This window comes from Idiotropiscis lumnitzeri, chromosome 11 (genome assembly GCF_059441095.1).
Source record: "Idiotropiscis lumnitzeri isolate Australia: NSW breed Sydney's pygmy pipehorse chromosome 11, RoL_Ilum_1.0, whole genome shotgun sequence".
In the NCBI taxonomy this organism is placed as follows: Eukaryota; Metazoa; Chordata; class Actinopteri; order Syngnathiformes; family Syngnathidae; genus Idiotropiscis; species Idiotropiscis lumnitzeri.
Window position 1 is genome coordinate 8,689,676 of NC_142401.1, and position 12,926 is coordinate 8,702,601.

General features: G+C 40.5%; 1 protein-coding gene across 2 annotated transcripts in view; it reads right to left on the bottom strand.

Moving 5' to 3' along the window:
- Positions 1 to 10,784, bottom strand: part of scn8ab (sodium channel, voltage gated, type VIII, alpha subunit b) — a 36,604-nt gene extending 25,820 nt beyond the window's left edge. The window contains exons 1-2 of one of the 2 annotated variants that reach the window (XM_088309024.1): positions 10,372 to 10,784; positions 6,277 to 6,614 (exon numbers count right to left, since the gene is read on the bottom strand). In XM_088309024.1, coding sequence (XP_088165150.1) covers positions 6,277 to 6,558 — 282 coding nt within the window. In that variant the 5' untranslated portion in view covers positions 6,559 to 6,614; positions 10,372 to 10,784. The remainder of the gene's footprint in view (positions 1 to 6,276; positions 6,615 to 10,371) is intronic. The other variant, XM_088309023.1, reaches the window with a different exon arrangement.
- Between the last annotated feature and the right edge of the window lie 2,142 nt (positions 10,785 to 12,926).

Sequence of the window (12,926 nt, forward strand, 5' to 3'; positions counted from 1 at the left end):
CTGCTGCGAGAAAACAGCGTGATGTAATGCCCCCCCCCTTTACAAACACGGCACAGAGGTGCCGCTTGCTTGCATCAGTCCTGCAGTGCTTTCACCATGACAGAGGCAACAAACAGATGCATGTGAAGCTCCACTCTGCGCTTGCCAAATGAGGCTCTTCAGCCCAGGTTTAAAGCTTTTACTGGAAGAGAACTGCAAATGCTGTCATTGATCAGTGGCGGATCTGCTGACTCCATGCTCTCAGCAACCACTCCCCACCCATAAACGGCAGTGGGCCAAGTGGAGCTGGGCACTGGCGTGCGAGTGTGCATGTGACTGCGTGTGCATGTTTTCGGGGGGGGAGTTGTGACGTGACAGGGGGGAAAAAAAAAAAAAAGCAACATTTTATAAATTGCACATTTATAAGAACAAATGCGGTGGCGATTTGAGATGCAAGTTGAAGCGTATAACACAAAACTCTTATCGCAAATCAGTTTGTGCCCCCTCTGACCCAAAAAAAAGTTGTTAATGTGTCATAAAATGCGTAATAGCACTTCTTAACTCATTTACTACCATTGACGGATAAAGCCGTCAAAATGTATTGATTTATTTTTTTATTTTATTTTTTTTATTTTTTACTCGGCTGGTAGTGAATGAGTTAATATTGGATTTTATAAAAAAAAAAAAAATCTCTTTGAGCTCATCAGTACGGCACTAATATTCTGTGCAGAAGATAAAGCGTTTGACTGACTTCTCAGTCTGCGTGTTTTGGCTGTTCGCAAATCACATTCACGTAATTCCTTCATCTGTCCGTCCACCCGCACATTTTCCCAGCTCTCATATTGTGGAAACAATATTATCTGCAACATTTATGACATCACAGAGCTAAGTGCAAAGAGCCTCTCGTGACGTCACAATTTGACATCGATTTTTTTCTTCAACCAATTTGATTTGGCAGAGCACAGATCTAAACTTTCATCCTCTGATAAACTATGCGAAGGTAATAAAAAAAAAATGTTGGTAACATGCAGCCAAAATTCTAAATCCAGAGCTTCAACCTGAAGCGAAATGGCCAACTTATAACATCCCAGCAGCTCTGTGCTCACCTTTAATACACCCGTCTTCAGTCTAGGCACACGATATTAAAAATACTCCACACAATCAACACAAGATGAAAGCACATGATCTAAATTCACGTGTGTGTGGTGTGTCCCAGAGGTCAGAGGAAGACTTTTTGCTGACAAAGCAAATACGGTGTGTGCGTGGCAGAAGATATGAATAATGAGCAATTTTAAAATGAGCAAGATACCTTACAGTGACAGCCAATGGAATGAAGAGCGATGATGCCATGTCTCAACTCAAGGTCAGCATCTTTGGCATCACCAAACGGATTTTTGTTTTATTGAAACAATGTGAAATTATTTAACATCACGAGAAAGTCTTGTCATTGTGTTTATCGGAATCACTTTCTATCCACAGTAAAATGAGTTCAGAAGTTGAACGCCATGAACTGAAACTGCTCCAACTAGCATTATTCAACATGGAAACAGGAATTCAGAACATTCAGAGAGAGATTTTGTCATTTGGTTTGAATTGAGATTGAATTTCCGCTATAGCGACGACGGGGACTTTAATTTTTATTAACTCTATAATAAGTTTGCGCATTTGGTTAAAAGTTGACTGTCGACTCGTCGATCGTGACTTTTAGTCAAAAATGTTTACAAAATATGACACAACACAGAGAAGCGTGTTGTTAACAATCCTGCCAAATTTGAGTGATCAAAAAAATAAATAAATAAATAAATTGCGAATAATCAAGCCGTTACGTCCGCTCTCAAATACTGTAGGCTGGGTATCAAGTTGATTGTTCAATTCATAAGCAGCTGAGGCTTTAAACACAACCCCCCAAAAAATGACATCAAGGTTGCTTTGTCCCTTTGTCTTCCCATATTCTACGCGGTGACTTTGTGACTAATATTTAGCGGTGAGCGTCTATAAGTGATGAATTCCGCACTTATCTCATTAAAAAAAAAAATCGTACCCTCAACAAAGACATTCCAGAAGTACAATCTTTCTTTGCGGCAAAGCAGGAGTGGAGAAACGCAACAGAGAGGAAGAAAAGACATCCGAAAAAAGACAAGAGGTGGGGGGGGGGGCTGAGGTGAGGGGTTGTGATGCGGAAAAAAAAGCCAAGGAGCTGCGCAGGGGTACGAGTCAAACGTGGGATGGATAGAAGGAATGTGACCTGAGCCTCTTCTAATCACATCTTAGCGTTTATCATCAATCGAAATCCTTTAAAATGATGAAAAATGGCCATTTTCAGCGAGCGAGTTGAGCCCGTCGTGACTTGCAGCATCAAATGACCTTCACAAAAGAGTAACACAACTTACACACGAGGCCTCTTTGCAGAATTATAACATTATGTATTGGAAAGCATCGGCATTAGCTGGATTGGAGCCCGTGCTGTCATGAGTAGCTGACACCGGTTCCTAAATCAATATTGCAGGCAGCAAGAATTCAACATGGTGGGCCAAGAATGCTTTAAACGCAGAGATGGATGCTTCTGACACTCAGACGGAAAATACGCCATGCCTGCAAATGATCCAGGAATGCATCATTCTAAATCTTTACCTGAACAATTTGATGCAAAACCCCACCCTCCTCCTTTATACCGACCACCTAGCACGCAGTCACAGTCACACACACCCACACACACACACACACCCCCCTCCCTCACTCACTCAGTGCAGCAGGATGCTGTGTCATCAGAGACTGAGGACTCAGACAGAGCACTAAAGCCTGGCCCCCTGCTCTAATTTACTACACCCTGAAAAAAAAAAAAAAGAACAGAAAGAAAGAGGTGGCGGAAATGAGAGAGTACGAGACAAAGACTTTTTGGTTGTGGAGTATTGGAAGTCATTAATAAATAAAATCAAACTGCAGGTCAGGTCAGGATCGTGTTTTTTTTTTTTTTTTTAACTCCATGTATCCAAATCACGAATAAACACTAAAAGTGTGCTGCTGCATCCATCCCATCCGAGTCTTGCGCTGGTTGATTTGAGCAGCTTGGTCTAATCACATGAGGCATTTGAAAAGCCCAGGCAGTCTACAAGGCATCACGGGGGAAAACAAGAACTGCAACGCTGCATTTCTCCTCCTCACCAATGGCCTCTCTTCCTCTCTCTGTGATGCACGAGTGCTATGATCAGGTTTCCTGCTTCTGACCGTGACACACACACACACACACACACACGCAAACACACGCATGCACTAATGATAGGACGACTGTCGGTCAAGTGTAGAGGATGGTCATCTGAGGGAGGTGTGAAGGAGTGGGTGCGAACATGCGTTTTCGTTTTCATTGAATTCATTGGACTCATTTGAATGCCTCGAGGGGAAATGACACTTTACACGCTGCTGTATATTTTTTGCTGCACCGCCATACAAAGATCGCTCAGTGATTGCATAAACAGTGACAAAAATGCTGGCCAATCACGGTGCAGTCAGGCCATGCGGGAAGGCGGGACTTGAACAGAAGCGCAAGCTATGGCAAAAAAAAAAAGACAAAAGAAAAAAGAAGAATACATGCCGACTGTGCATTTTCGGTCTACACATTTAAAGTAATTTAACATCTGGAGGAAAATCCGTCTCTTATTGGGTAACGACAAAAAGTCATCTAGTCATGCATGATAGTGATGATTATTTGTGCTAACGTTGTTTTCCATTTTTTAATACACTTTAGTAAAAAATCTGGTGTGGCTTTGAAAATTTTCCATTCCATTATTGACATTTTTCACCATTTATCTTAATTTCTCAATGAATAGTAATCGTAATAAATCATCGCTTTTTAGATTGCAAGGCGAGGAAAACCAAATGAATCGGAAAATCGGTTTTGATTTAACCAAATCGAATGGTTGCATTTTGAAACATACCCTTCTTGAATTTGATCACATGCCTTGTATCGAGATACGTATCGAAGCATTTTTTTGTGAGAGATGCACAGCAGGTATAAATCGTAATAAATCGTTTTTCTGTTGCTGATTATTTGTTGTTGTTTTTTAATTGTTATTAACTTGAATAATTTGGGTTGAGGAGCGCTTTAAAATGCTTAATTGACATGACAAAAGCTACAGCCATACCATATTGATTCGAATTGTAATCAAAATCCAATTAAATTGTTTCACTGGAAAATGAAGCATAATAATAAAATGTTACATATGAGGTCATTTAGTCTTTTTGATGTACTTTATCATTTTCCAAGTATACAATTGTGCACTTGTAAGTGTTCCAGTTCGCAAACTAAAGTAAATGAGTTTTAATGCAGATGAGATCAGGGTAAAATTTCGGGAGGCTTAGTTGAGGCATATTATTCCTCTGCAGCAGGCCTCGAACGTGCGACTCAACAGTCGTCAAGCAAACAAGACTGAGCTTATGTCCAAGTTACTGCCGCCCACATATGTGTGGAAAAAGTCAGCAGCAGCTGCAAAAATAGAGAAACATTCAACAACATCTTTTGAAACCGGTTCAAGAACGACATTTGTGTGCTGCATCTACCTTTTGAGGGCGGGACTTGATGCCTTAACAAGAACTCGGACTCGAATACGCACATTTTCCTAAGCATTAGAGGGAGATTCAAACTAGAGTCTCGTTTCTCCGATTGTCATTTTGAATTGAATGGGTTGTAAACTGCTACACGCATCACTCCTTGACATATCTCAAGGAAATCTATTTTGTGGCTAATCAATGCATTGCTAAATCTGGCAATGTTTAAATGAGTTGAATTGCTCAAGTCATTTTTAATGTTACACTATCAATTAAAAAAACAATAGCAATGTGCTTGCTCAAAAAAAAGAAAAAAATCTTGTTCTTTAATGTTCTTCAACCTTTCAAATAGGATAAAAAGATCAAAATCCTCCTAACAAATGCTAATCAAAACCTAAACTCAATATTGTGCTTGGCGGAGGTAATAAGACAGGAAACTTGCAATACACTAGTTCTTGTTTTTTTCTCTCCCTCACTAACATTAAAAGTCGAGGCAATGAGTTTCTCACCTTCAACAAAAGTTGCTCCGTGAAATGTAACAGAAACACGACGCAGAGGAACACCGTGACTCTGTCTCACGTTTGTGTAGGACTTGTTAAGTGGCAACCGCGGACATCGTGGACGTGGCGACAATCAAATGTGTTTTGAATGTCGAAAGGCCACTTTTTACATTTCAATATCCTCGCCATTAAGGTTAAACCATAACTTCCTTTTCAAAGTGTCAACTCGTTTAAGGATGTCAGATTGAAAACCAAGTCCAAAATAAGTCCGACTGTAATTAGCGTGTAGCCGCGTAAGCTAATCGCAAAAGTTGAAGCGTGATCATTTGCATTATTGCTAATGAAATGAAAATGTCATATTGAAGACGCGCTGGCTGTAGACACCAGCCACGTTTAAATCCAGCTTTGTCAACCTTAAAACAAATTCACACCAAGAGCAGCTTAATGCGCCACTTGCTAATGTGAGTGACTTGTATCAGATGTGACGTGTCAAACACATTTACAAATTAGCCTCAGAATGTTTTTCCAAACTGCCTCCTTTTTTTCAAACTGTTTCAATTGATTCTACCCCAAATGGATATATTTTCTTTTATTATGTTCAAGGATAAGATGCCATATTTGCTGGTCTGAAGGCGCTCAGTAAGACTGTATTTGTTTGCCGAATATGCTGCCTTTCCATTGACAGTGAGGGCAAGTGGAGATTTTTTTTCTGACAGTGATTCTATATATTTTTTTCAAACTGCAACACTATAGAATGTTATAGTGAGGTGCATTAGTCACACTAATCGCTTTTTTCATCACGGCTTCATCGTTCATTATCAAAGACAGAAGGCTGTATTTCTGTGAATGTCGTAAATCCTGTGTGCAGCGTAATTCTGGTTAGACCAGGTACAGGTTATATCACAAAAGAGGGTTGCGCCGCTGTGGGAGTGGTCACAGCCAACTTCAACCACGGCCAATCAAATGCTTTTCATCCTTTCATTTAAATGTGACGCACGAGAGTTTCGACATGGCGGAAGCACATCTGCGCCATAAAGTGGGCACTTGGAAAACGACTTCCACCCCTGATCGTTCATGTGCCCCCTCATTTCTGTGCTGCCCAATGGAATTATTTTCTGCCACCAAACTGTCACCCCACCAGGAGTGTCTCCAACAGTTTGATTTGAAATTTCACTTCTGCGATGGAAGGGGAAAATGACACAGCAAAGGCTACATTGGGTGAATGTTGCAAGGTGTGAGTGAGTGCGTAACTGACTTTCTGGTTGACATAGAAGGGGTCCAAATCCTCTAGCGGTGTGGCCACCATGCCATTTGGAATATCGCCATAGATGAGCGGCAGGCTCTTGCCAGCCTCCAAGTCCCTGTTGGGCTTGGCCTCATTCTCGTCTGACGTGTCGCGGTGACTGCTGTCCGACCTGGGCTTGGCTGGTTTCTTGTTCTTCTCTTCATTGATGCGCTTCTCGATGTTAGCGAGCGACTCCGGGGTAAACTTCTTGAAGCTGTCAGGTCCTGGGGGTGCAAGAATGGGTGCGGCCATGTTTTCATCCTGCAGCTAGTTCTTCTTTATTTGTTTTCCATAGTAGACATCTAGCTCTGAAAGACAGAAGCATAAAAAGAGATTAATTTACATAGAAAATATGTTCTTTTTTTTGCATGAAGACAATTTTAAATAGCTGAGATGATTATTTATTTATATATATATATATATATAAATATATATATATATATATATATATATAAATACATAAATATAAATAAATTATATATATATATATATATATATAAATACATAAATATAAATAAATACATAAATATAAATAAATAAATAAATATAAATACATAAATATAAATAAATTATATATATATATATATATATATATATATATATATATATATATATAAATAAATAATAGAAATGAATAATATATATATATATATATACATAAAAAAATTGGAGAGTTCTATATTAACAGTGGTCCAGTTGCCTGGTTACACTACGTAACAGTGTCGGCCCATCCCAAGTTGTACATGTCTCATTCATGGTGGCTCGTGTCGGACCCTGATGCATATCGAATCATCTTTTATCGGAGAGATCCTCTATGATGTATTGTAACACAGGCCACCAGGTGTACTCTGAAGAAGAGATGATCGGTAGTACAAGCAAATTTGCTCGACTTTCTTTCACAGTTGAACAAATGCAACGTTGCGGACGTGAAATTCAATCAGCAACAAGGAAGTCCACGGGCAGATTGATCCAACAATCCAGTTGTCCTAACGACCACCATCACCAGCGCCCAGAAGAGGAACTAACTGTGCTTCAAGTAACCCAACCTCGGCACAACCTCCAAGTATCCTTCCACCCATTGATCTACTTTCAAGGTGATTCCAAGCAGGACGCAGAAGCACGGCTGGCTGTGCACGCGAGCTCTGCCACCGGACAACATTGTTGAAGCTCGAAAGAGCTCGTAGGCTTGTGCTTTTTAACGCCAATCCGCACATGAGTGCATAGGACAACACGTCACAATGCAATTTGACCTCGGTCTCTTTTTGATTACAACCTGGGCAGACAGACAACTCCACGATGAATCATCAATAAAAAGCAGTCTCAAACAAAATGTATCACGAGTCATGTGGGTCGGAGACGACAAAGAAAAAAAAATGCTGAGTCTCGTTTGTCTCCCAAAAAGCTTGTCCATGTTCAGTGAGCCGCTGTGTCCTTTGTGCAGGGAAAGATGCGCACGCGCGCACACACACACACACACACACCGCTGTCTGCATTCCATCATTTGACATAAAACCGCTTCACCCCCCCCCTCCCCTCCCCCACCCGTTCGTCTAATTACCCAACATCTGATTGGACTTGGTCCGATTTGGTCCAAAAGAGGAAGAGGCGCCACACTCACTTTGATCACAGAGACAAACACTCTAAAACGCTGATCTGTCATCTCCTGCAGTCATTTCTTATTGCAGCTGCCACCAAAATGCAAGCAGAGAAGTGAAGGGCAAACTTAACTCAAGTTGTGGACTTGAGCTTCGTATACCGAATTTAAGTTAAATTTGCCTTCCATTAAAGAAGATTTGATTTAACACCTTTTTTTTTTTAAATTGCATTTGACAATAAAGACAAATGTCATTCACACTTTTCAAAAGAAGAGTGAGAACATGCTTTGTGTACTAGAGACTTTTAGGACATATTCAATCCATCTATCCAATGGTAATGCAAATTTTGAACAGCCCATCCAATTCCAAACACGACCAACGATTTGAGGGGGAAAAAAAAGCAAACCATTCCAAGTTGACATTCCATCTTCTGTGAAGTCATGTGAGAACATCAGCAAATTTCTCAAGACCTCGACAAACCGTGCATACAATTTCTGTTTATGCTAGTGTCACGGTTAAAAATGAGATTAGATCATTGTTCTGAACTCCTGTTTCAATGGTCAGTACGGTCGATGTTGGGTTCAATGTTATGATTGTCTTTCGACAGCAAAATCGAGAATGAATCAATAGCGCCTCTGCTGTTATGGCGAGGTATTGCACTGTTTTTGGCTTCACTTTCTTTCAAGGGGAGTGAATTAAAAAAAAATCTTTTAGAGTCCTTCGCACCCCCACCCGTCTAAACACGGTATTCTGATTAATATTGCGTTGGTAGAGTATGAATTAAACCGAAAAATCCACCTGTTTTCATCTCAGCTGGCGGCCATTTTGCTTTGTACTGCCACTTGCTGTCGACTAAGAATGACATCACCGTGCCAACGGGTTCAGGTCGTGAACGTCAAGACTCATCTGTTGTCTGGATTTGGTCACGGAACGTTCGCAAGAGGAGGCCTCGCGCACTGTGGTGTCCATTTTCTAGTTTGGATTATTGCTAATTGAATTTTTTAATTGAATACATGATATTGATGTAGTGATTGTTAATTGACTCAAGAAATTTTTTTTTTTTTAAAAAAGAAGCACAAAGCAAAATGGCCACCTGAAATGGTGAAAAATTGTGGAATTTTCTGCTTCATTTCATATTGCACAAACGCAATATTAAACAGAATACCGTGCTTAGGTGCACAGAACATATTGGGAAAGACACATTTTGACTAGACTGCCGTTTAAGGCAAAATTAATCCACCATTAGTTCCAGACAAATGACAGAATTCTCGATCAGCAGAATGATTAATAAATCGACCTTGGAGCTTCCACTGAATGTATGAAAAAAGTGAACCAACACTTACAGTAATTTACACAACATTTCGTTATTACTAAATAATTATAGATAATAACCAGAGGGAGCGAAGCAGTGCGTCGTTTATTTAAATCAAGTATTCCCTCCCATTGCACTTCTTCAAGTATTACACAGCTGTATTTCACTTAAGTCTAACATGCTCGTATCCACCGTCACTGATAAGAATGGCTGCCCAAAAAAATAAAGGCCTCATACACACTTCATATAGAAGTGCAATTTCATTCATAGACTGACCACAAGCCGAGTTTTTAACATCAGAGATGCATTAGGCCATTTCTCCCCCCTCGGCAGGATAATAAGCGTCTTCTCACCTTTAAGATATATCCTTAATCATGTCAAAATAGATATTCCGTGGCAGCAAAGTGTCATTCAGCCAAAGTCTAAAATGACCTACTGCAGTGTGGTACAGTATATTGCTGCTATGGGAGCACACTAACTCATATAGGGCGCCGATTATATCCGGACGACTCAAAGCAGCCCAAATCAGCAGAACGCGGTCCACACAGCCGAGAGCATACATTTATAAATAATCCTCCTCAGGGCTATTTACCACACCCCAATGGTGCACATGAGAAGGAAATGAACAAAAAGGGGGTGTGAGGACTCCCAAAGTAAAGACGCATCTTTTAGGGGGGACAATGGTGCAAAGATGGAGTGCTGGGGTGCATCGAAAGCAAAATAATAAAAAACAATCATAATAATAATGATGATGATGTTAAGTCATCATCTGAAATGGAAACAAGAGAGTCATTGCGGCCAGTGAGAGAAGTTTGATCACACTTTGTATCTGCGTATGTTGTGTGGACCAGTCTAATGTCTTTCCAAACATGCAAGGCCAACACCCCAAACTACATGCTGACTCTTGCTCTATCCCCGGAAAAATGAAACGCCGGCAACCGCGCGTTCGTTTTAGCGACGTTATTGTAATAATAGTGCAAAAAAAAACAACAACTGAGTTTTGTGTGAGCAAGCGCCATCCCTCCGTAGGAGCCAGAAAAGATGCTGAGAGGGGGAGCGCTCTGCGGCAATGGGATGCAGTCAGTGGCCAAAGTAGGACTGCGACCCGCGCGGCGACCGAACGATGTCACAAAGCGCCAAAACGTGTTGACTACTTACTTCCCCGCGCCTTAACAAGAATCCGCACGGCGTCCGGTGGAATGCAGGTGTAGAAAAGAGTGTGGGGCAACTGCGGCTGTCGCCATATTGCTGCTGCTGCTGCTGCTGCTGCTGATGATGCTGCTCAAGCCGCTGCTGCTATCTTGGCTCGGCGTGCGCGCGGCTGCCCTGCATAATTGATGACTCTGGGCAAATTGTTAGGGAGTGTCGGCAAATGCCTGCAGTCTCGACAACGGACGGGAGACCGCAGCAACGCAGGCGATACAAGTTAGAAATGCGCTGGACAGCCTGGATGCAGTCAGGGACGGTCCGCGTAAAGATGGAATTGGTTTTAACAGCCCTCAAAGTGAGACTTCCGAAGTAAAATAAATGTTCTTTTAGGCTCACGCGTTACAAGGCTGCAGCTCCCTGGATCAATGCGTGGAGAAATCCCGTACAGCGGAGACCCTGCATTAACATGGGGGCGATTTTCCACCAGGTGGTGCTCTTTGTCTTTAGTCTTATAGATGCAGTTTCTATTTAATACAGAGCCTCTCACCCAAAGTCAACTGGGAAAAAGTTCAGTTGACCCGCGAAACTAACGAAAACGAGCGACAGAAATGGATGAAAACAGCCGTGAAAAAAAGAAAACACAAATGAAAATGTTTTTTTTAAATGAGTTAATTGAAACATCTTATTAAATACCATAACTTGTTGGCTTTATGACAAACAAAATAATATGTTTTTGATAAAAATAAATAAAAAATTACATTACAAGGGCGGCATGGGGAAAAATACATATAGTTAGCTTATTTACTATTTGAAGGTTGGGGGTACGAATTCGGGGGTTCCAGCCTGCCTGTGTGCAGTTACGCCCACTCTCTCGTACATTTCAAAAACATTCATGTAAGGTTCATGCATGACTCGAAAATGTCCACAAGTGTGAATGGTTATGTGCCCTGGGAGTGACATAATCAGGAATAGGCACCAGCTCAACCGCCACTCTAGCAAGACAAGCACTATACAAAGTGAGTGGATAACTTGAATCTAAAAAATTATATATATATATATATATGCATGATAAGGATAATGGGTGAACATTTGATTTAGAACAGTGACAAATAAATGTCCATAAATAAATGCTATCCATTTTTCTATAACGCTCATCCTCGTTAAGATCAAAGGTTAGCATGTGCTGATCCCATCTTGAACAAGAGTCGGTTTACAGCCTGTGGATTGTTCACTAGAAATTCACAGCCAATGGACAATTTAGAGCAGGGATGGGAAATTATGTCCCCAATTAACAATTAGATATTAAAATGCTCATGTGATACAATTCATTGGAAGCAAGCAGTAAATTATGCACAGCATAAATCGTGGCAAAAAACATTTTTGGTGACATACCTTCCATATCCATGAAATTTCAGCTTCCCCGCAAAGATGAGGCGATCACAGATGTCACTCCAGGCGATACAGTACTTGAAGTCTTCACCACATCAGCGGCAACCTGTGGAGTTACACCATAACAGCACAACCGTTCGCACTTCTATCAAAACTTGCTATGCTGTCTGTTGATTGCAACCTGACGTATGATACTTTTTTTAAAGGACTGAACGAGATTGTCATAAGTGGATTTAAATTTGTCATTGATCGGAATCGTTCATTTAAACTGCACTATGAAACCTTGCGATCAAACTCTTGGATTGCACTTGAACTGATCACTTCCTCAAAAACATGGATAGCATTTATCACTGTGCCATGCGTTTCATTACTTGTTATGAAATAGAATTTATCACTGCACGGTGTCATCCCCTGTGGAATAGCCAAACTTCTTTGTAGGCTGGTTTTCACACTGGTCAAGCTGTTCTTGGGCTGCTTCCGACATTACTTTGTGAAAAGAGACTCACTTACACAATATGATCTTCGCACACATCGTAAGGTACAGATGCTAACCCCGAGGGCAGGAAGACAGAATTTAGAGAAAAGGTTTTCAAATATGTGGCCATATCCTCCTGGATTGATTTTTGAAAAAAAAAATGGCTATCAGATTGGATCACATTTTGAAAATGCGTTGTTCAAAAGGGAAATATAGGCACACATACACACACAAACACATTAATTTCGATATCTCAAAAGATGATTTGAGATATGACTGTTCACGGAACAAATCAAATACCCTCATACCTCACTGTGGTCAAAGTTTGACCTCGTTCGGGATTTATGCTCATTGTTTATCTGAACTCTTCTGTCCTCTAGTGGCCAAACACAGTACTACATTTTAAAACTAAACACTTTCCAAACTAGCTTCCGGTATGGGCAGATATTTGTGCCACTAGAAACTCAATATTTGAATTGAAAACTGAATATTTGAATTAAAAACGGAATTATTGAATTGAAAACCGAATTATTGAATTACATGAATTGTAAATGAACAATTCTGATTAAAATTAAACAATAAATATACAAATTGTTGTGATTCAATAATTCAGTTTGGAATTCAATAATTCAGTTTTCAATTCAAATATTCAGTTTTCAATTCAAATATTCAGTTTCTAGTGGCACAAATATCCGCCCGG